A 24,121-nucleotide genomic window follows, 5' to 3' on the forward strand; every position below is an offset into this window, starting at 1 on the left:
AAACCGCACATCACAGGAGGCTGTGGCTAGAACCAGAGACTGGCTGTGTGAAATCATGTAATGCGCTGTACTTCTACGTCACCAGTTCCCTGGTTGTTCAATAGCGCAGAGTGAGGCGAACCTGCGCAGATCTCCGGTTCCATTGCGCAGGCGCGACACTGGGGAGTCCAAACAGAAGTGGTGGCGTCTGAATGGACTGGGCCAAACATTTTGGAGGTACATAAGGGCCCCTCAGAGCGTAGGAACCCCAATTTCATGCTTTTAAAGGTGATGGGTATAGTTTATAAGGCAAACAAAACTGGTGACAGTCTCCCTTTAAAGTGTTTTGTTACGTTAGATCCATCTTGTATATGTTACTCTAATGAGCCAGCTGCGGTGATTCTGAACATAGCCCTTGTGACTGCAGTACCTGTTAAGGCTTGTTGGATCACACACACCCTTAATTATTATTTCTGGAAAAATATGGCTAAAGGCAAGAAATCCTATGTATGATTGCCTGGATAATAAATGATATCTTCTGTATGTGCATTAGAAACCTTATAAATTGCACGTTTGGTTGTAAATTATGCCTGCATCTAACGCAGCAGCACAAAAGGAAAACCAGAGGAGCGAAGCATCAATCACACCCCACCCTCCGTCTCCTGTATCCAGGCCACATGAAGACAGGCGCGCAGAATCACTCCTGGGAGAGCATGTGTGCCCAAACCATAATTACAGGAACATGAAAATTTCATTTAGAAGGATTCAAACAAAGCACGGTGAGATTATATTCCTCTCGTTGTGTGGAACAAGCAGCACAAGTGGAAACTAGCAAATTGCTATTCCTATCTGCAGTGATGGATAGGAGGCTATAAATTAATTGTGTTTTTTCCTGCTGAAATATTACTAACAAATGCTCCGCATCGCCCCATATGTTGTAGCATCGTCACACCCCGTATGTTGTAGCATCATCACGTCCCGTATGTTGTAGCATCGTCATGCCCCATATGTTGTAGCATCATCACGCCCCGTATGTTGCAGCATCGTCACTCCCCGTATGTTGCAGCATCGTCACGCCCCGTATGTTGCAGCATCGTCACGCCCCGTATGTTGCAGCATCGTCACGCCCCGTATGTTGCAGCATCTTCACGCCCCGTATGATGCAGCATCGTCACACCCCGTATGTTGTAGCATCGTCACGCCCCATATGTTGTAGCATCGTCACGCCCCGTATGTTGTAGCATCGTCACGCCCCGTATGTTGCAGCATCGTCACGCCCCGTATGTTGCAGCATCGTCACGCCCCGTATGTTGCAGCATCGTCACGCCCCGTATGTTGCAGCATCTTCACGCCCCGTATGTTGTAGCATCGTCACGCCCCATATGTTGTAGCATCGTCACGCCCCGTATGTTGTAGCATCGTCACTCCCCGTATGTTGTAGCATCATCACACCCCGTATGTTGCAGCATCGTCACACCCCGTATGTTGCAGCATCGTCACGCCCCGTATGATGGAGCATCGTCACGCCCCGTATGTTGTAGCATCGTCATCGTCATGTCACGTATGTTGCAGCATCGTCACGCCCCATATGTTGCAGCATCGTCACGCCCCGTATGTTGTAGCATCGTCACGTCCCGTATGTTGCAGCATCATCACGCCCCGTATGTTGCAGCATCGTCACGCCCTGTATGATGGAGCATCGTCACGCCCCGTATGTTGTAGCATCGTCATCATCATGTCACGTATGTTGCAGCATCGTCACGCCCCATATGTTGCAGCATCGTCACGCCCCGTATGTTGTAGCATCGTCATGTCCCGTATGTTGCAGCATCATCACGCCCCGTATGTTGCAGCATCGTCACACCCCGTATGTTGCAGCATCGTCACGCCCCGTATGTTGTAGCATCGTCACGCCCCGTATGTTGTAGCATCGTCATCGTCACGTCCCGTATGTTGTAGCATCGTCACGCCCCATATGTTGTAGCATCGTCACGCCCAGTAGGTTGTAGCATCGTCACGCCCCGTATGTTGCAGCATCGTCACGCCCCGTATGTTGCAGCATCGTCATGCCCCGTATGTTGCAGCATCGTCACGCCCCGTATGTTGCAGCATAGTCATGCCCCGTATGATGCAGCATCGTCACGCCTCGTATGTTGCAGCATCGTCACGCCCCGTATGTTGTAGCATCGTCATGTCCCGTATGTTGCAGCATCGTCACACCCCGTATGTTGCAGCATCGTCACGCCCCGTATGTTGCAGCATCGTCACGCCCCGTATGTTGCAGCATCGTCACGCCCCGTATGTTGTAGCATCGTCATCGTCATGTCACGTATGTTGCAGCATCGTCACGCCCCATATGTTGCAGCATCGTCACGCCCCGTATGTTGCAGCATCGTCACGCCCCGTATGTTGTAGCATCGTCACGCCCCGTATGTTGTAGCATCGTCCCGCCCCGTATGTTGTAGCATGTCCCTGTCACACAAATATAGTAGTGCTGACTGATGCATGAGCCCTATTGTGGGTCCATGGCCGTGCTAGTCAGTACATATCAGGTATATAACCACGTTTGGTATTCCCTTATTGCAAGATTACTGCCCTCAATTGCTAGGGGTTTGCTGGCTCATGACAGCCATAAGTAACAATAACTGACCAATTCACCTATGACTTTACCACCAATTATTCTGGGTGATATTAGCAGAGATAAAAGTTCTTGGTGTGCGACAGGAAACGGGGGCATTATTATATAATGAGCAGAAAGATGGAAGGATTAGGTTCTGCTTCTGATCAACCTGAAAATGGCTGATAATTCTTTACAATGTACTCCAATACTAGTAAATCAACCTCCAATATATCATTGACAGCAGACAAACCAATCTGACACAGTGCGACACACTTTGGACCTTGAAGGGTTAACAAGATACAACAAGGATTAATATAGATGCTGGATATCACGCTGTCTAATAAACGAGGGCTATTAGCCAGTCCACTTGGTCGCTCGGCAAGATTGGTGACTAGCTGCCCCCTAACAGCTATTTAGAGAGAGCTGGATCTGGGTCATATGCCTGGGTGGCATTCATCACATGACCTCTGATGCCAAATAACATTGAGAGGCCTCCTCGTCATACTGAGTTGTCCACGACAATCAATATCTAAGGGCATGGAGAGAGGAAGTATTTTTTGTACAGAGAGGAATGTGAGCTGTAGTATTTCCACCAACTACTGCCAACCAATGGCCATCATTCTATACAGTATGACTTCAATACTGATGCTTGGATCCATATTCACCAATTTTCTACCCTTCACTGCATTAGACCCTCAATGACTCAAGAGCAGAACTCAGAAGTCACAGGACTGGCATCACACCACAGACAGAAAAAGCGCCCGCACTGAAATACTGTATAATGTTCTGATGGCATATAACTATACATAGTAATGCACCCCTACAGAAAATGAAGGAATGGAGGAAAGTGATAACACTGAATACGTACATTACGGGGACGAATGCTTCCATGGATAAGTAGTCAGTTAATAAATCAATTTGACAAAGATATATTGGCCTAGATATTATGAATCCAGTAGAAAGTATAATTAGATTCAACAGAATCAAGACATAATTCCTGATACTTACTGGCAACGAGCCAGCACATTGGCAATACTGATAACCTTCCAGGAGACATTTCATTTAGTATTTGAAACAATATACAGCACTTTCCAAGAGTTTTCTGGCCACAAAAAAATAAATAATAAAACACTCTGTTATGTTTATGTTAATTTTTAACTCCCCTTGATCCGCCTGCAGCCAATCTCATGGTGTTTTATTGCTTACATCATGAACTTCATGCAGGCTCTCCCTCTAGGCTATGTTTCCCAAGAAGCAGAGCTGTAAATGTCCCACAGCTCGTAAACTTCCACCCAATTCTCCAACAAAGCACCATCTAGAGACTCCTATACTGTCTCAAGATGGATTACCATAATTATTAATATTTGCCAGAATAATAAGAGAGAATGGTTTAAGGCATTTTTATTACTTACTGCAAAGTCAAAAGTTTACATACACTTCATTAGTATTTGGTTTCATTGCCCATAAACTAAATGACTTGGGTCAAACATTTGGGATATCCTTCTACAAGCTTCTCACAATAGTTGGTTGGAATTTGGGCCCATTTCTCCTGACAAAACAGGTGTAACTGATCCAGGTTTGTAGGTCGCCTTGCTCGCACCTACAGCTTTTCCCATAGATTTTCAAAAGTGACTGAGATCAGCGCTTTGTGAAGGCCACACCTAAACATTGAGTTTGTTATCCTTAAGCCACTTTGTTACCATTTTGGCAGTATGCTTAGGGTCATTGTCCATTTGGAAGACCCATTTCCGCCAAAACTTTAACTTCCTTTAATTACCATATTAATAATTATTGTAATTCTAATTGACCTAAAACAGGAAAAGTTTATTCTGATTTCATGTCAGATATTGAGGAAAACATGCATATGTGTCTTTTTATATAGTGTATGTAAACTTCTGGTTTCAACCAGATGCATTTTTATTTCTTTTATCATTTAATGATTGTTATTTTGATAGATCAGAAACTTTGGACACAAGGAAATTATATTTAAAAAGTAACTGTTATTATAATTTCTTCTTCATAAATCAATAGTACCCATGAACATGAGTAACTAATATATCTTGTTATAGAAATCTACTTCTTTCTCCTCCATGACTGATCATTCTTTTTCACAATTTTCAATTCAATGGTAAAATCTGTATTCAGTGAAGACAGACTTTCCCATTATTAAGATAGAATCTTATCAGTAGCAGCTGTCACCTCCTATGTAGAGGGCGGAGAGAGGCGCTAGAGGCAGAGCTCCTCCCTTCTTCCATTTGCATAGAATCTTACCAGTAAGGCTGCCGTCACACTAGCAGTATTTGGTCAGTATTTTACATCAGTATTTGTAAGCCAAAACCAGGAGTGGAACAAATAGAGGAAAAGTATAATAGAAACATATGCACCACTTCTGCATTTATCACCCCTGGTTTTGGCTTACAAATACTGATGTAAAATACTGACCAAATACTGCTAGTGTGACTGCAGCCTAACAAGTGTCATCTCCTATATCAGTAATGTGACAATCTGTCTTCACTGAATACAGATTTTACCTGTGAAATGAGCATTTTGAAAATGAATGATCAGTCCTGGAGGAGAAAGAAGCAGATTTCTCAGATATGATTTATTACAAAGTTGCCTATTTTCAAGTATACAAGGGATCTACGAATTAAAAATGTATACAACAGTTATACTTTAAGTTGTTGAATTACAGTGAACGGAGAAAGCTCTAGCTGCTGTAGTTGCAGGTAGATGATGCTTATGAAACACAGTCAGCGTTTGCCTCGTATGTAGCAGTTTCAGATCCTGAGCCTGCTTCACACATTCCTTTTCAACCTATGAGAAAAATGTACATCATAAAGTTGTTAAAGGGTATATCTGGAATTTATGGAAAAACATAAAATGTGCCTAAGTACTAACAGGCAGGTAATTGTAGCTTACCTGCCTGTTGTGCACAGCGCCGTTCTTCCACGGCACAGAGCGGTCACAGACTGCCTCTACTGATGCAACGAGGAGGGACTTCTGACGTCATTCTGATTGACAGCCGACCTCCCCAAATTAGGCTTCAGGGATAAGACTGTCAATCAGAATGACGTTGGAAATCCCACCCCGTCAGCAGAAGCCTTCACTCTGTAGCTGTGATGTCAGCAAAGGATACTGAATCCCTGTCAGCAGAGTGGAGCAGAAGAGAAGCCTCTAATATACATATTTGGTGGGACTGTCCACCAAACTGTGGCTAGCGGTTTTTGAACTTTACAATAAATTATCCATCTCACAGATCCAACCCACAGTAGACTTAGCTTTGCTGTCCTTATGTGATTTATCAATATCTCGGTTCAAGAAGAGTCTGCTTAGGCACTTCCTCACTGCCGTCAGGAATTTGATTCCTCAATTTTGGAAACGAGATATTTCCATTACGCTCTGAATTTGTTGCTGAAATCAACGACATTTACAGAATGGAACAAATGATAGGCCAGATAACGGGAGATCCTGATAAAACTTATAACACATAGGCTCCCTGAATCGTATTTAGGGAGCCTGTTGTGAATTCCGCTCTTGGGCTCCCTCCGGTGGTTGTAAGTGGCACTTTTGTGAGTTCTGCTCTTGGGCTCCCTCTTGTGGTTTCTAGTGGTATGGCTGCTCCTTGGAGTTAGCTGTCATCAGCTGCCTCCACTTATCGTCTCTTCTGCTCTGCTATTTAGGCCTGGCTCTTACCTTCAGCCAGTGCCACTTGTAAATGGTTCCTGGTTGGATTCACATCTCTTTGGATTTCCCTGTTATCCTGACCAGTTCTGCAAAGCTAAGTTTTTGCTTGCTCTTTTCTGTCCATAGATTGTGGACTTATCCGTTCTGTGCTTTCTATGTTTGTCCAGCTTATCAGTATGAATTAATTCTGTCTTGCTGGAAGCTCTGGGAAGCAGATTTACCCTCCACACCTTTAGTCAGGTGTGGAGATTTTTGTAAACTCTGTGTGGATATTTTGTAGTGTTTTATACTGACCGCACAGTATTCCATCCTGTCCTATCTATTTAGCTAGACTGGCCTCCTGTGCTCATCCTGGTTTCATTCTGTGTATGTCTTTGCCCTCTCCACTCACAGTCATTATTTGTGGGGGGCTAATCTATCCTTTGGGGATTTTCTCTGAGGCAAGATAGCTTTCTTGCTTCTATCTTTAGGGGTAGTTAGCTCTTAGGCTGTGACGAGGTGCATAGGGAGAGTTAGGAGCATCCCACGGCTACTTCTAGTGTTGTGTTGAGCTTAGGGACTGCGGTCAGTACAGTTACCACATCCTTCAGAGCTCGTTCCATGTTGCTCCTAGACCACCTCATTATAACAGGAGACTCCAGAATTAGACCTCTGGCTGTCAACATCCTAACTTACTTACCTCCTTACGGTACTTATTTATTCCCATGATTAAATCTACAGTGCCCGTGGTGGGGATGGTACACCTCTGGTCCATCCTGTCTGTTTGGAGTCAGATACATCGCACCAGATTTCACCCCCCCTCCTACTGGTTAGGGGGCATGGGCAAGTTCGATTGAGAGATTTAACATTCGTGTTTCCTATCCCACATACCCCATTCCACCATCCTATCCTCTTCCCCTTTCTTCTTCCCGCTTTTCTTTGGTTACTTCTTTTTCCAATCTAGACTTTATTTTCTCTATTTCTTTTGAATAATTAATACAACAATGCTGTAAGGTGTTTCCAAAAACCTTTTTATTGATTTTCTTGTCACTAGCACTCAATATCAACAAATAGATATTGCGACAACATTTGATTGAGTACAAATCTGTGGAATTTTGTGGAATTGATGTATTACTAAATTTCAAACAGTGCATAAGCAATATATAATATTCTTGTTATTATAAATTACTGTATTATTATTATTTATATAGCGTCATTAATTCCATGGTGCTGTACATGAGAAGGGGTTATATCAAAATACAAATATCTCTTACAGTAAACAAAACTAACAATGACAGACTGATACAGAGGAGCGAGGACCCTGCCCTTGTGGGTTTACATTCTACAGGATTATGGGGAAGGAGACAATAGGTCGAGGGTTGCAGTAGCTCTGATGGTGTTGAGGTGGCCGTGTGGTCATTACAGGCTGTAAGCTTCTTTGAAGAGATGGGATTTCAGGTTTCTTTTGAAGGATCCAAAAGTGGTGGATAACCGGATATGTTGGGGCACAGAATTCCAGAGGATGGGGATATTCGTGAGAAGTCCTGGAGGCGATTGGGTGAGGAGCGAATAAGTGTAGAGGAGAGAAGGAGGTCTTGGGAGGACTGGAGATTACGTGAGGGAAGATATTGAGAGATTAGTGTGGAAATATACAGAGGAGAAAGGTTATGAATGGCTTTGTAGGTCAGTGTTAGTAGTTTAAACGCTGGATACACTGGGAAATTGGGAGCCAGTGAAGGAATTTGCAAAGAGGGGAAGCAGGAGTGTAGCGAGGAGAGAGATTAATTAGTCAGGCAGCAGAGTTAAGAACGGACTGGAAGGGTTCGAGAGTGTTAGAAGGTAGGCCACAGAGGAGGATGTTGCAGTAGTCGAGGCGGGAGATGATTAGGGCATGCACGAGCATTTTGGTAGAGTGAGGGTTGAGGAAAAAACGGATTCTGGAAATATTTTTGAGCTGGAAGCGACAGGAGGTGGCGAGAGCTTGGATGTGCAGTTTGAAGGACAGGGCAGAGTCCAGGGTTACTCCGATGCAGCGGATTTTGGGGACAGGGGAAAGTGTGATTTCATTTATTTTGATAGATCAGGTAGGGAAGATATGTGAGATGGAGGAAAGATAATTAGTTCAGATTTGTCCACATTGAGCTTGAGGAAGCGAGAGGAGAAGGAGGATATGGCTGATAGACACATACAGATTCTGGAGAGCAGAGAGGTGACATCTGGAGCAGAGAGGTAGATCTGAGTGTCATCAGCATATAGATGGTACTGGAAGCCATAGGACCTTACGAGTTGTCCCAGGCCGAGTGTATAGATTGAGAAGAGTAAGGGCCCAAGGACCGAGCCTTGAGGGACACCAACAGAGAGGGGACAAGATGAAGAGGTAGTATGGGAGTAGGAAACGCTAAATGTGCAGTTGATAAGGTATGAGGAGATCCAAGATAGGGCAAGGTCTTTGACACCAAAGGAAGAGAGGATCTGCAGTAGGAGACAGTGGTCAACTGGGTCGAAGGCAGAGGACAGGTCTAGAAAGAGGAGTATAGAGAATTGTCTGCTAGCTTTGGCTGTAAGTAAGTCGTTAGTAATTTTGGTCAGGGCAGTCTCAGTGGAATGGTGGGGAAGGAAGCCAGATTGTAGGTTGTCAAAGAGAGAGTTAAATGCAAAGTGAGAGGAAAGTTCAGCATGGACGTGCTGCTCAAGGAGTTTGGATGCAAATGGGAGCAAAGATTTGGGGCGATAGCTGGACATAGCGCTTGGGTCAAGGGATGTCTTTTTGAGGATAGGTGTGATTTCTACATGTTATGCTTTAATAAACTTGATTTACACAGAAGAGAAGCCTCTAAACCTCTGCTCTGTAGCTGTGACGTCAGCAGAGGCCTCTGAATCCCCAGCAGCAGTGGTCTGTGCCCATAAAGAACATCGCCGTGCACCACAGGCCGGTGAGCTGCAATTACCTCCTTGTTACTGCGTAGTTAAATTTTTTTATTTTTGATCAAGTCCCGGATACTCCTTTCAAGGAATTAATATGAAATATGATACTATAAAACTCGTCCTTCATCAGCAACCTCTCACAAATGCATGTTTTGGCTGGTTATGCATCATAGCACGCTAGTTCAGAAATGCAATGTCAGATCATTCAAAGACAATACGCATATTACTGCTCCTCCTACGTTTCAGGAATCAGATCAGTCCCTGCTGATATTATCTTTCAATTTTTGTCAACGTCAAGGAAAATCTATTTACTAGAGTAAGAAAACGAAACAAAAAGTATGTGTTACCCAAGTCAATAAGATGCTATTTGGAGCTCATAAAGTAGGGATTCCTATCTCATACTGTCAGAGAGAGAGGCGCTAACATTGAGCACCTGTGATTTTAGGAGACCTTACTGTACCTTTTTATTACATGATTAGCCATTCATTTGAAAGATCCAATGCAATGAATGGTTAGATTTGACATTTTTCCATGACAATGGCTATTAACCCCTTTACCCCCAAGGGTGGTTTGCACGTTAATGACCAGGCCAATTTTTACAATTCTGACCACTGTCCCTTTATGAGGTTATAACTCCGAAACGCTTCAACGGATCCTGGTGATTCTGACATTGTTTTCTCGTAACATATTGTACTTCATGATAGTGGTAAAATTTCTTTGATAGTACCTGCGTTTATTTGTGAAAAAAACGGAAATTTGGCGAAAATTTTGAAAATTTCGCAATTTTCAAACTTTGAATTTTTATGCAATTAAATCACAGAGATATGTCACACAAAATACTTAATAAGTAACATTTCCCACATGTCTCCTTTACATCAGCACAATTTTGGAACCAATTTTTTTTTTTGTTAGGGAGTTATAAGGGTTAAAAGTTGACCAGCAATTTCTCATTTTTACAACACCATTTTTTTTTAGGGACCACGTCTCATTTGAAGTCATTTTGAGGGGTCTATATGATAGAAAATGCCCAAGTGTGACACCATTCTAAAAACTGCACCCCTCAAGGTGCTCAAAACCACATTCAAGAAGTTTATTAACCCTTCAGGTGTTTAATAGGAATTTTTGGAATGTTTAAATAAAAATGAACATTTAACTTTTTTACACAAAAAATTTACTTCAGCTCCAATTTGTTTTATTTTACCAAGGGTAACAGGAGAAATTGGACCCAAAAAGTTGTTGTCCAATTTGTCCTGAGTACGCTGATACCCCATATGTGGCAGTAAACCACTGTTTGGGCGCATGGGAGAGCTCGGAAGGGAAGGAGCGCTATTTGACTTTTCAATGCAAAATTGACAGGAATTGAGATGGGACGCCATGTTGCGTTTGGAGAGCCACTGATGTGCCTAAACATTGAAACCCCCCACAAGTGACACCATTTTGGAAAGTAGACCCCCTAAGGAACTTATCTGGATGTGTGGTGAGCACTTTGACCCACCAAGTGCTTCACAGAAGTTTATAATGCAGAACCGTAAAAATAAAAAATCATATTTTTTCACAAAAATTATATTTTTGTCCCCAATTTTTTATTTTTCCAAGGGTAAGAGAAGAAATTGGACCTCAAAAGTTGTTGTCCAATTTGTCCCGAGTACGCTGATACCCCATATGTGGCAGTAAACCACTGTTTGGGCGCATGGGAGAGCTCGGAAGGGAAGGAGCGCCGTTTGACTTTTCAATGCAAAATTGACAGGAATTGAGATGGGACGCCATGTTGCGTTTGGAGAGCCACTGATGTGCCTAAACATTGAAACCCCCCACAAGTGACACCATTTTGGAAAGTAGACCCCCTAAGGAACTTATCTGGATGTGTGGTGAGCACTTTGACCCACCAAGGGCTTCACAGAAGTTTATAATGCAGAGCCATAAAAATAAAACAAAATTTTTTTCCCACAAAAATTATTTTTTAGCCCCCAGTTTTGTATTTTCCCTAGGGTAACAGGAGAAATTGGACCCCAAAAGTTGTTGTCCAATTTGTCCTGAGTACGCTGATACCCCATATGTGGGGGGGGAACCACCGTTTGGGCGCATGGGAGGGTTCGGAAGGGAAGGAGCGCCATTTGGAATGCAGACTTAGATGGAATGGTCTGCAGGCGTCACATTGCGTTTGCAGAGCCCCTAATGTACCTAAACAGTAGAAACCCCCCACAAGTGACACCATTTTGGAAAGTAGACCCCCTAAGGAACTCATCTTGATGTGTTGTGAGAGCTTTGAACCCCCAAGTATTTCACTACAGTTTATAACGCAGAGCCATGCAAATAAAAAATATTTTTTTTTCCACAAAAATTATATTTTAGCCCCCAGTTTTCTATTTTTCCAAGGTTAGCAGGAGAAATTGGACCCTAAATGTTGTTGTCCAATTTGTCCTGAGTACGCTGATACCCGATATGTGGGGGGGAACCACCGTTTGGGCGCATGGGAGGGCTCGGAAGGGAAGGAGCATCATTTGGAATGCAGACTTAGATGGATTGGTCTGCAGGCGTCACATTGCGTTTGCAGAGCCCCTAATGTACCTAAACAGTAGAAACCCCCCACAAGTGACCCCATATTGGAAACTAGACCCCTCAATGAACTTATCTAGATGTGTTGTGAGAACTTTGAACCCCCAAGTGTTTCACTACAGTTTATAACGCAGAGCCGTGAAAATAAAAAATCTTTTTGTTTTCCCACAAAAATTATTTTTTAGCCCCCAGTTTTGTATTTTCCCAAGGGTAACAGGAGAAATTGGTCCACAAAAGTTGTTGTCCAATTTGTCCTGAGTACGCTGATACCCCATATGTTGGGGTAAACCCCTGTTTGGGCACACAGGAGAGCTCGGAAGGGAAGGAGCACTGTTTTACTTTTTCAACGCAGAAATGGCTGGAATTGAGATCGGACGCCATGTCGTGTTTGGAGAGCCCCTGATGTGCCGAAACAGTGGAAACCCCCCAATTATAACTGAAACCCTAATCTAAACACACCCCTAACCCTAATTCCAACGGTAACCCTAACCACACCTCTAACCCTGACACACCCCTAACCCTAATCCCAACCCTATTCCCAACTGTAAATGTAATCTAAACCCTAACCCTAACTTTAGCCCCAACCCTAACTGTAGCCCCAACCCTAACCCTAACCCTAACCCTAGCCCTAACCCTAGCCCTAACCCTAACCCTAGCCCTAACCCTAGCCCTAACCCTAACCCTAACCCTAGCCCTAACCCTAGCCCTAACCCTAGCCCTAACCCTAAACCTAACCCTAACCCTAGCCCTAACCCTAGCCCTAGCCCTAACCCTAGCCCTAACCCTAGCCCTAACCCTAGCCCTAACCCTAGCCCTAACCCTAACCCTAACCCTAGCCCTAATGGGAAAATGGAAATAAATACATTTTTTTTTATTTTTCCCTAACTAAGGGGGTGATGAAGGGGGGTTTGATTTACTTTTATAGCGAGTTTTTTAGCGGATTTTTATGATTGGCAGCCGTCACACACTGAAAGACCCTTTTTATTGCAAAAAATATTTTTTGCAATACCACATTTTGAGAGCTATAATTTTTCCATATTTTGGTCCACAGAGTCATGTGAGGTCTTGTTTTTTGCGGGACGAGTTGACGTTTTTATTGAAAACATTTTTGGGCACGTGACTTTTTTTATCGCTTTTTATTCCGATTTTTGTGAGGAAGAATGACCAAAAGCCAGCTATTCATGAATTTCTATTGGGGGAGGCGTTTATACCGTTCCGCGTTTGGTAAAATTGATGAATCAGTTTTATTCTTCGGGTCAGTACGATTACAGCGATACCTCATTTATATCATTTTTTTATGGTTTGGTGCTTTTATACGATAAAAACTATTTTACAGAAAAAATAATTATTTTTGCATCGCTTTATTCTCAGGACTATAACTTTTTTATTTTTTTGCTGATGATGCTGTATGGCGGCTCTTTTTTTGCAGGACAATATGACGCTTTCAGCGGTACCATGGTTATTTATATCTGTCCTTTTGATCGCGTGTTATTCCACTTTTTGTTCGGCGGTATGATAATAAAGCGTTGTTTTTTGCCTCGTTTTTTTTTTTTTTCTTACGGTGTTTACTGAAGGGGTTAACAAGTGGGACAGTTTTATAGGTCGGGTCGTTACGGACGCGGCGATACTAAATATGTGTACTTTTATTGGTTTTTTTTTTTTATTTAGATGAAGAAATGTATTTATGGGAATAATATTTTTTTTTTTTTTTTCATTATTTTGGAATATTTTTTTTTATTTTTTTTACACATTTGGAAAATTTTTTTTTTACTTTTTTACTTTTTCCCAGGGGGGGACATCACAGATCAGTGATCTGACAGTTTGCACAGCACTCTGTCAGATCACTGATCTGACATGCAGCGCTGCAGCCTTCACAGTGCCTGCTCTAAGCAGGCTCTGTGAAGCCACCTCCCTCCCTGCAGGACCCGGATCCGCGGCCATCTTGGATCCGGGGCTCGAGCAGGGAGGGAGGTGAGGAGACCCTCGCAGCAACGCGATCACATCGCGTTGCTGCGGGGGGCTCAGGGAAGCCCGCAGGGAGCCCCCTCCCTGCGCGGTGCTTCCCTGCACCGCCGGCACATCGCGATCATCTTTGATCGCGGTGTGCCAGGGGTTAATGTGCCGGGGGCGGTCCGTGACCGCTCCTGGCACATAGTGCCGGATGTCAGCTGCGATAAGCAGCTGACACCCGGCCGCGATCGGCCGCGCTCCCCCCGTGAGCGCGGCCGATCGGCTATGACGTACTATCCCGTCCAGGGTCAGATAAGCCCAGGGCACCTCGACGGGATAGTACGTCTAAGGTCACAGAGGGGTTAACCAATAATTTCTTATGCCAGACCAACTAAGGCAGGTTTCTCTTCATGACATTCTACTTCCTGCCAACACCTTTACCACCTGTTTTACATTATTCTAGTAAGATCTATATGATTCTCCAACTCCCTTTAAATACCCCCAAAAATATCTTTTATAATGCCCCCACATGGCACGGTCCAGTCCGATGAGGGCTCTGGTTTTAATCTGGCATCTGCTCTCTGGTCGCAAACACCGCCCTCCTTCCCTTCTTTATGTGGATGATGCATCCTACGTCAACAACACAGTGTTCCCCAATTGCACTCCTGCGCAGGCGCACTTCGCTCCTATCTCAGCAGGGTAGAGCAAAGTACGTCTGTGTAGGAGCGTGATTGGGGGATACTGTGTTGGTGACGTAGGATTCATTATCCACATAAAGAAGGGAGGGAGGACGGCATTTGTGACCAGAGAGGAGGCGCCCAGATCAAGACCAGAGAGGAACACGATGTATGGGGGGATATTATAAAAGATATTTTGGGGGGTATGCAGAGGGGATTGGATACTCATTTATCTTCCTAGCATACTGTGAAAAACACGTGGTAAAGGTGGTGACAGTACTTTATACTGGGAAAACCTGGTGACAAGATCCCTTTAAACATGAATCAACGAGAATGATTATTACACATAATTTTTGGCTACATTTGCTTTGATGTAGAAGCTAAAATGTGAAAGGTAGTACGGTAAGTACAGTTCAGCAAAATGATTTGCAGGACCCTGATCACATAACTTGAGCACTGCAAACCTTTTACTACCTGCAACATTGTTGTCACCTTTGCTGACTAGTAGCCTGCTGGAACGTCATTACGTTGCTGTAAGATCCATGTCTGACTTCGCAGTGACTTAAAAATCAAAAGAGGCGCAGGGGATGTTGCAGATAGGAGGATAGGAGGTTAGGCTACGTTCACATTTGCGTTGTTGCGTGCTGCGTCGGCGACTCAACGCACAACGCACACAAAAACGCATGCAAAACGCTGCGTTTTGTGACACATGCGTTCATTTTTATAGCGCAAAAAAATGCAACAAGCAGCATCCTCTGCGCCCTGACGCTTGCGCCAAAAAAACGCATGCGTCACAAAATGCAACAAAACGCATGTCCATGCATCCCCATGTTAAATATAGGGGCGCATGGCGCATGTGTCGCCGCGGTTGCGCCCGATGCACCGCAAATGTGAACGTAGCCTTAGGCAGAGCTCTGGCCGGGGGACACGGACCAAGGTACTGAAAATCTATTTGCCTCATTTCATAGCCTTCCTAAATGGACTGTACATAGATCATCATGGAGCTACCAATCAGTAAGTGAGGAAATTCCTACTGAGCAGATGGGACCCTGCCAATATCGCCCTCCTTCTGCCAATAACTACCGTATTCCCTTGAGGCACCAAATCCTAAAGATCTCCGATGAGTAAATTGGACAGCAGAAATGTATTACTACGTCTGACCGGAAGACATGGCAGCGATCATTCTCCTATATGACAGGGCAGGGAGCTCTCCGTTGGCCTACTCTACTGAAGAAAAAGGATACTTAAAGGGAAATTCCACCTAAATCAATCCCCTGTCATGTTATGTAGACATGTAAGTACATTGGTCGGCCCTCTACCAACAAACCGACCAGGTCGCACTGTAGATCTGCACAGATATTTCTACAATTTCATGGACGTTTCTGCCATTCTATCTTAGAATAATAATTATAGTATGCGGTCACTGAAGTCAAGTGCTAGAAATCTCCAAGGATCACCAGATTTACTGACGGCTCCAGTGGGCATGTGTCATATTGGTGCTTCATTGGAGTCTGAGTGCAATCCCACCACCCGACCATTGTCCATCTTCCAATCCCCGTAGTCATATTATACCTTACACATATACCAACTCATGCTCCAGTTTATTTCCTTGGTTTTGCCCTACTCATATTATACCAAGAAACTCCTTCCAGAGAAGTGATTAGGAAATGCTGTACTACTGTGTCAGGTTGGCCACCAAATGCTAGGAGTCCACAGACTACACTGCACAAAATGGAATGTTTCATGGATAAAAAATGTCACATATTAATTTCCGTAATCCCAGTAACAGTGAAGTTCGGTACTGCGGGGATGGCAGCAGCATCAATAATTGACTGCTGGTGCACCATTCGTCTAGTAAGAGGCTGGCATCTGATCATTGCGTACAGCTGTATGAACCTAAACTGCAGCCCAACCATTTTACATCCCTCTGAAGCCACCCCGAGGAATCTGATCACTTACAGGTCGCTTTCCTGTCCATAATCATTGGACTCTCCCTGCAAAGCGTAACGGCAGCGGAACATCCCCTGCATAACATGCTTCGAAAACCCACCCAGACGTGCCAATCCAAAGCCGCATTAGTATCCGCAGCCCATGTATCGATGCAAGGTGTATCCCTACAGCTGCTCTGCAATAGCATGGTGGGCACACATGAGCAAGGTGGGGTCTGCACCAAGGATTCACTGATGCAGGAAAGCCCTGCATCTCTACAAGGGAGGAATCCACATCCAGCAACAGATTGACATACTCCATGAATATTAATGTATACATGACCCTATGAATAAAACAGACCCATAAAGTCCCAATGAGGTGACTGCGGAGATGCAGTATGATGGGGACAGGCTCTACCACAGACAGCACACGGATATGACAGGGGTGACACAGGCATTCCTGGGTGGCTCAATAGAGGAAGTCTTCATACCTTACGTTTCCGTTCTATGCGATCCCTAGCGATCTTACGCCGTCTCCTCTCTTTTTCCCTCTCTTTCTCCCTCTCTTTCTCATCAATGGGAGGCAGTTCCAGATCTCGGACTTTTTTAATAGATGCAGCAGCATGAGCCATTTTGAGGAGGAAAGAACCAGCTTCAAGGACTCCGCTTCAACCACAGGAATAAAAATCCAGTTTTTTTTTCCTCTCCTACTAAATCTCTGGCCGTAAACCAGAACTTTCCACTGTAATCCTCCAATCCTCAGCTAAATGGCAGCTTGTGTCCATATGCTGCAGGACCCATAAGACGAGGGAGCATTTGGAGAAACAGGTACACCTAACACCTAGCAGGTGTCAATGACAAGACACAGGCAAGATGGGGAGCAGAAGAGCACGGGATCTGATCGATCACATTGGCAGCTCCCAGGTCGTCACTGACTACATGAATGCGAGCTTCAGACCAGCGGACAGTCCACCCTTTACTCCTCAGGGACCCTGCAATCCAGCCAGGAACAGGCCACCTCCGAGAAGTCAGCAGGGGAGGAAGATCTCCTTTACATTCCACAAGCACCTCATAGCAGAGTAGGAATAAAAATGGTGCAGTCTGACTTATGCCTTGCTGCTGCTGCTGCTGCTAGGACTGCCTCGGATTGAGCACATGACATGCTGCCTTCCCTCTGTTCTTGCGCTTCTGGTCTCTGCTTAATTCCATTATTGCAGCTGGGAGCTGGTCCACCTGCCTCTGACCTCAGACTGCTCAGACACAAGGGTGAACCAGCAATAAGCCGCTCTCTGAATATTCATATGGCCTCATCGGTACCCAGTGGCTTACAGCAAGCGTGAGTCTGCATGCAGTAAGCAGGAATACACAGACATCCGACATTCCGGACCCCACCAGATGATCACCTGCTCTAATCCCCCTCCTTGGGAAACAAGCTGATACACGATGGAACACACTAGCGTTTAATGCGTTTTCCTTCAAGTAGATCTGTCACAAGCTCAGAGCTTTCTACACTAGGGCATCAATGAAATGCCCTACTTGGGCACGAAGTGGGCAGAAGATAAAGGCTAAAGTAATGGGACCTTTAAAAGGAATCTATCTGCAGGTTGTTGCTATGTAATCTGAGAGCTGCATGATGTAGGGGTAGAGAGCCTGATTCCAGAGACATATCACTGGCTGCACTGTTTGTTGTACTTTTAATATTATCCCTGTTTTCGCTGTTGTAAACGTAGCAGTGGTCTAAGGCTACGTTCAGATTAGCGTTGCGCGCCGCTGCGTCGGCGACGCAACGCACGAAAAAACGCGTGCAAACGCACGCAAAAACGCTGCGTTTTGCGACGCGTGCGTCGTTTTTTTGACGAAATCGGACGCAAGAAAAATGCAACTTGTTGCATTTTCTTGCGTCCGACGCTAGCGTCAAAAACGACGCACGTGTCGGAAAACGCAACAAGAAAAACGCATGCGTCCCCCATGTAAAACATAGGGGCGCATGACGCGTGCGTCGCCGCTGCGTTTCCCGACGCAGCGTCGGGAAACGCTAATCTGAACGTAGCCTAAATGCTGTGCTGTGTATCACCCCACCCACACTCCTCATTGGCAGAGTCCTGTGTACACACTGTAGACTGTCAGCACTGCCAGTCATGGGTGGGGGCAGAGTTACACAGATTAGCTGGACTGACTTGCACGTGAAACCTAGTCCTCCAGTGATAATCTCCTGCTGATAAAACACTGATTTTATGGAAACTACAACACAGCTTAATAAGTGACGCATCACTGGAATCAGGCTCTCTTGCCCTATATTATGCTGCTCTCAGATTAAATAGCAAACACCTGCTAATGGATTTTCTTTAACTCCTTTACGCACATTTGATAAGCAGACATAACTAGACAATCACACCTGGATGTGCTGACCATCTAATATTTATGAGACCTTTTGACTCTCCCCAGCATAATGATGCAGAGGTAGAGAAGGATTCGGCCTATTGAATTTCAAGGGCCAATTCTTTTGTTCAGTGCGGAGATAAGCCGCTGCCAGGAGTCTGATGGCAGTTCTGCCCATAGACAACACTGGACAATTCTCACCTACTGTATCCTCACCCATCCCTTGTAGATTGTGAGCCCTCTCTCCTCTTGTACCAGTCAAGACTTGTATTTCTTAAGATTATTGTACTTGTTTATTATTATGCATATCCCTTATCACATGTAAAGTGGCATGGAATAAATGGCGCTATAATAAATAATAATAATAACAATAATGAGGATGTAGGCTTGTTGGAAGTGGTGGGTCTCCAGGTTCTTTTTGAAGGTTTCGATGGTAAGCGAGAGTCTGATGTGTTGTGGTAGAGGGTTCCAGAGTAGGGGTGATACGCGAGAGAAATCTTGTATACGATTGTGGGAAGAGTAGATAAGAGGGGAGTAGAGAAGGAGATCTTGTGAGGATCGGAGGTTGCGTGTAGGTAAGTACCGGGAGACGAGGTCACAGATGTATGGAGACACGTTGTGGATGGCTTTGTACGTCATGGTTAGGGTTTTGTACTGGAGTCTCTGGGCAATGGGGAGCAATTGAAGGGATTGACAGAGGGGAGAGGCCGGGGAATAGAGGGGGGACAGGTGGACTAGTCGGGCAGCAGAGTATAGAACAGTTTGTAGGGGTGCAAGAGTGTTAGAGGGGAGGCCACAGAGCAGGAGGTTGCAGTAGTCAAGGCGAGAGTATATAACACAGCCCGGGTAGTACATAACACAGCCCACATAGTATATAACACAGCCCACTTGGTATATAACACAGCCACGTAATATATAGCACAGCCACATAGTATATTGCCCAGCCCACGTAGTATATAGCACAGAGACGTAGTATATAGCACAGAGACGTAGTGGTGCTATTGTGGTGCCAATATTCAAAAAGGGCTCTAAAAGTGAACCTGGAAATTATAGGCCAGTAAGTCTAACCTCTATTGTTGGTAAAATATTTGAAGGGTTTCTGAGGGATGTTATTCTGGATTATCTCAATGAGAATAACTGTTTAACTCCATATCAGCATGGGTTTATGAGAAATCGCTCCTGTCAAACCAATCTAATCAGTTTTTATGAAGAGGTAAGCTATAGGCTAGACCACGGTGAGTCATTGGACGTGGTATATCTCGATTTTTCCAAAGCGTTTGATACCGTGCCGCACAAGAGGTTGGTACACAAAATGAGAATGCTTGGTCTGGGGGAAAATGTGTGTAAATGGGTTAATAACTGGCTTAGTGAAAGAAAGCAGAGGGTGGTTATAAATGGTATAGTCTCTAACTGGGTCGCTGTGACCAGTGGGGTACCGCAGGGGTCGGTATTGGGACCTGTTCTCTTCAACATATTCATTAATGATCTGGTAGAAGGTTTACACAGTAAAATATCGATATTTGCAGATGATACAAAACTATGTAAAGCAGTTAATACAAGAGAAGATAGTATTCTGCTACAGATGGATCTGGATAAGTTGGAAACTTGGGCTGAAAGGTGGCAGATGAGGTTTAACAATGATAAATGTAAGGTTATACACATGGGAAGAAGGAATCAATATCACCATTACACACTGAATGGGAAACCACTGGGTAAATCTGACAGGGAGAAGGACTTGGGGATCCTAGTTAATGATAAACTTACCTGGAGCAGCCAGTGCCAGGCAGCAGCTGCCAAGGCAAACAGGATCATGGGGTGCATTAAAAGAGGTCTGGATACACATGATGAGAGCATTATACTGCCTCTGTACAAATCCCTAGTTAGACCGCACATGGAGTACTGTGTCCAGTTTTGGGCACCGGTGCTCAGGAAGGATATAATGGAACTAGAGAGAGTACAAAGGAGGGCAACAAAATTAATAAAGGGGATGGGAGAACTACAATACCCAGATAGATTAGCGAAATTAGGATTATTTAGTCTAGAAAAAAGACGACTGAGGGGCGATCTAATAACCATGTATAAGTATATAAGGGGACAATACAAATATCTCGCTGAGGATCTGTTTATACCAAGGAAGGTGACGGGCACAAGGGGGCATTCTTTGCGTCTGGAGGAGAGAAGGTTTTTCCACCAACATAGAAGAGGATTCTTTACTGTTAGGGCAGTGAGAATCTGGAATTGCTTGCCTGAGGAGGTGGTGATGGCGAACTCAGTCGAGGGGTTCAAGAGAGGCCTGGATGTCTTCCTGGAGCAGAACAATATTGTATCATACAATTATTAGGTTCTGTAGAAGGACGTAGATATGGGGATTTATTATGATGGAATATAGGCTGAACTGGATGGACAAATGTCTTTTTTCGGCCTTACTAACTATGTTACTATGTTACTATGTAGTATATAACACAGCCCACGCAGTATATTACACAGACCATGCAGGATATAACACAGCCCACGTAGTATATAGCACAGCCACGTAGTATATAGCAGCCACATAGTATATAACACAGCCACGTAGTATATAACACAGCCCACATAATATATATCACAGCCCACGCAGTATATAACACAGCAAATGCAGTATATAACACAGCCCACACAGTATATAACACAGCCATGTAGTATATAGCACAGCCCACGCAGTATATAACACAGCCCAAGCAGTATATAACACAGCCCAAGCAGTATATACCACAGCCCACGTAGTATATAGCACAGCCCATGCAGTATATAATACAGGCCACGTAGTATATAACAGCCACGTAGTATGTAACATAGCCATGTAGTATATTGCACAGCCATGCAGTATATAACACAGCCCACGTAGTATATAGCACAACCACGTAGTATATAACAGCCCACGTAGTATATAACACAGACCACGTAGTATATAACACAGTCACGTAGTATATAGCACAGCCCACGCAGTATATAACACAGCCAAGCAGTATATAACACAGCCCATGTAGTATATACCACAGCCCATGTAGTATATAGCACAGTCCACGCAGTATATAACACAGGCCACGTAGTATGTAACACAGCCACGTAGTATATAACAGCCCACGTAGTATATAGCACAGCCACGTAGTATATGACACAGCCCATGTAGTATATAACATAGCCCACGTAGTATATAGCAATGTGGGCACCATATCCCTGTTAAAAAAATAATTAAAATAAAAAATAGTTATATAATCACCTTCTGGTGGCCCCCAGATCCAGGCCAGGCGTTTAGCAATGCTCCTCGCAATGCGCCATTCCCAGTAATGCATTGCGGCAATAACACGTGATGATGTAGCGGTCTCGCGATACCGCTACGTCAGCTCCGGTCATTGCCGCAATGCATTCTTGGGACTGGAGCACCGCGAGGCGCGGGAAAGGCGCCGGAAGGTGAGAATATAATGAATTTTTATTTTTTTATTGTTTGTAACATTATATCTTTTTACTATTGATGCTACATAGGCAGCATCAATAGTAAAAAGTTGGTCACACATGGTTAATAGCAGCGTTAACAGACTGCGTTACACCGCATTATGCCGCAGTGTAACGCAGTCCATTTAACGGACTGCTAAACCGCTATGGGAGCACTGACTGGAGGAAAGTAGGGAGGGGGCAGTGACTGGAGGGGAGTAGGGAAGGGCGAATTCGCGGCCAGACTGTGCCCGTCGCTGATTGGTCGCGGCCGCAACCAATCAGCGACGTGGGATTTCCGTGACAGACAAACAGACGGAAGTACCCCTTAGACGATTATATAGATAGATACCTGTATGTCATCTCCTGTATATACCTGTATGTCATCTCCCCTGTATCTACTATATAATTGTCTAAGGGTCACTTCCGTCTGTCTGCCTTTCTGTCTGTCACAGATATTTATTGGTCGCGGCCTCTGTCTGTCATGGAAATCCAAGTCGCTGATTGGTTGTGGCAAAACGCCCACGACCATTGCCACGACCAATCAGCGACGGGCACAGTCCGCCGGCAACATGGCCGCTCCTTCCTACCTGCAGTCAGTGCCCGATCCATACTCCCCTCCAGTCATAACCGATGCGTTAGAATCGGGCCACCATCTAGTATAGTATATACCTGTATGTCATCTCCCCTGTATATAGAAACTGGAATTTTATCTATGGTTGGCTTCATTAAGGGGGCGGTAATACAAGACTGTCGTCTTTTGGTTTGTTTGTAGGATTGAGAAATACCATAAAATATAGTATATATTCGGACACTTTTTTGAATAATCCTCCTGTATATAGTATATACCTGTATGTCATCTCCTCTTGTATATAGTATATACAGTGGGGCAAAAAAGTATTTAGTCAGTCAGCAATAGTGCAAGTTCCACCACTTAAAAAGATGAGAGGCGTCTGTAATTTACATCATAGGTAGACCTCAACTATGGGAGACAAACTGAGAAAAAAAAATCCAGAAAATCACATTGTCTGTTTTTTTAACATTGTATTTGCATATTATGGTGGAAAATAAGTATTTGGTCAGAAACAAAATTTCATCTCAATACTTTGTAATATATCCTTTGTTGGCAATGACAGAGGTCAAACGTTTTCTGTAAGTCTTCACAAGGTTGCCACACACTGTTGTTGGTATGTTGGCCCATTCCTCCATGCAGATCTCCTCTAGAGCAGTAATGTTTTTGGCTTTTCGCTTGGCAACACGGACTTTCAACTCCCTCCAAAGGTTTTCTATAGGGTTGAGATCTGGAGACTGGCTAGGCCACTCCAGGACCTTGAAATGCTTCTTACGAAGCCACTCCTTCGTTGCCCTGGCGGTGTGCTTTGGATCATTGTCATGTTGAAAGACCCAAGCCACGTTTCATCTTCAATGCCCTTGCTGATGGAAGGAGGTTTGCACTCAAAATCTCACGATACATGGCCCCATTCATTCTTTCATGTACCCGGATCAGTTGTCCTGGCCCCTTTGCAGAGAAACAGCCCCAAAGCATGATGTTTCCACCACCATGCTTTACAGTAGGTATGGTGTTTGATGGATGCAACTCAGTATTCTTTTTCCTCCAAACACGACAAGTTGTGTTTCTACCAAACAGTTCCAGTTTGGTTTCATCAGACCATCGGACATTCTCCCAAAACTCCTCTGGATCATCCAAATGCTCTCTAGCAAACTTCAGACGGGCCCGGACATGTACTGGCTTAAGCAGTGGGACACGTCTGGCACTGCAGGATCTGAGTCCATGGTGGCGTAGTGTGTTACTTATGGTAAGCCTTGTTACATTGGTCCCAGCTCTCTGCAGTTCATTCACTAGGTCCCCCCGCGTGGTTCTGGGATTTTTGCTCACCGTTCTTGTGATCATTCTGACCCCACCGGGTGGGATTTTGCGTGGAGCCCCAGATCGAGGGAGATTATCAGTGGTC

General features: G+C 44.5%; 1 protein-coding gene across 20 annotated transcripts in view; it reads right to left on the reverse strand.

Annotated features, from left to right (window-relative positions):
• The window catches only part of ANK2 (ankyrin 2), a 732,820-nt gene that overhangs the window by 381,390 nt on the left and 327,309 nt on the right, over nucleotides 1–24,121 (reverse strand). For 4 of the 20 annotated variants that reach the window (XM_069743811.1, XM_069743791.1, XM_069743788.1 and 1 more), the window contains exon 1: nucleotides 16,790–17,068. The exons of 14 other annotated variants lie outside the window; for them this stretch is intronic. In XM_069743811.1, coding sequence (XP_069599912.1) covers nucleotides 16,790–16,930 — 141 coding nt within the window. In that variant the 5' untranslated portion in view covers nucleotides 16,931–17,068. Of the gene's footprint in view, nucleotides 1–16,789; nucleotides 17,700–24,121 lie in introns of those variants that run through there. 2 more of the 20 variants (XM_069743823.1, XM_069743818.1) reach the window with 2 other exon arrangements.

Source organism: Ranitomeya imitator, chromosome 1 (assembly GCF_032444005.1).
Source record: "Ranitomeya imitator isolate aRanImi1 chromosome 1, aRanImi1.pri, whole genome shotgun sequence".
NCBI classification, from domain to species: Eukaryota; Metazoa; Chordata; class Amphibia; order Anura; family Dendrobatidae; genus Ranitomeya; species Ranitomeya imitator.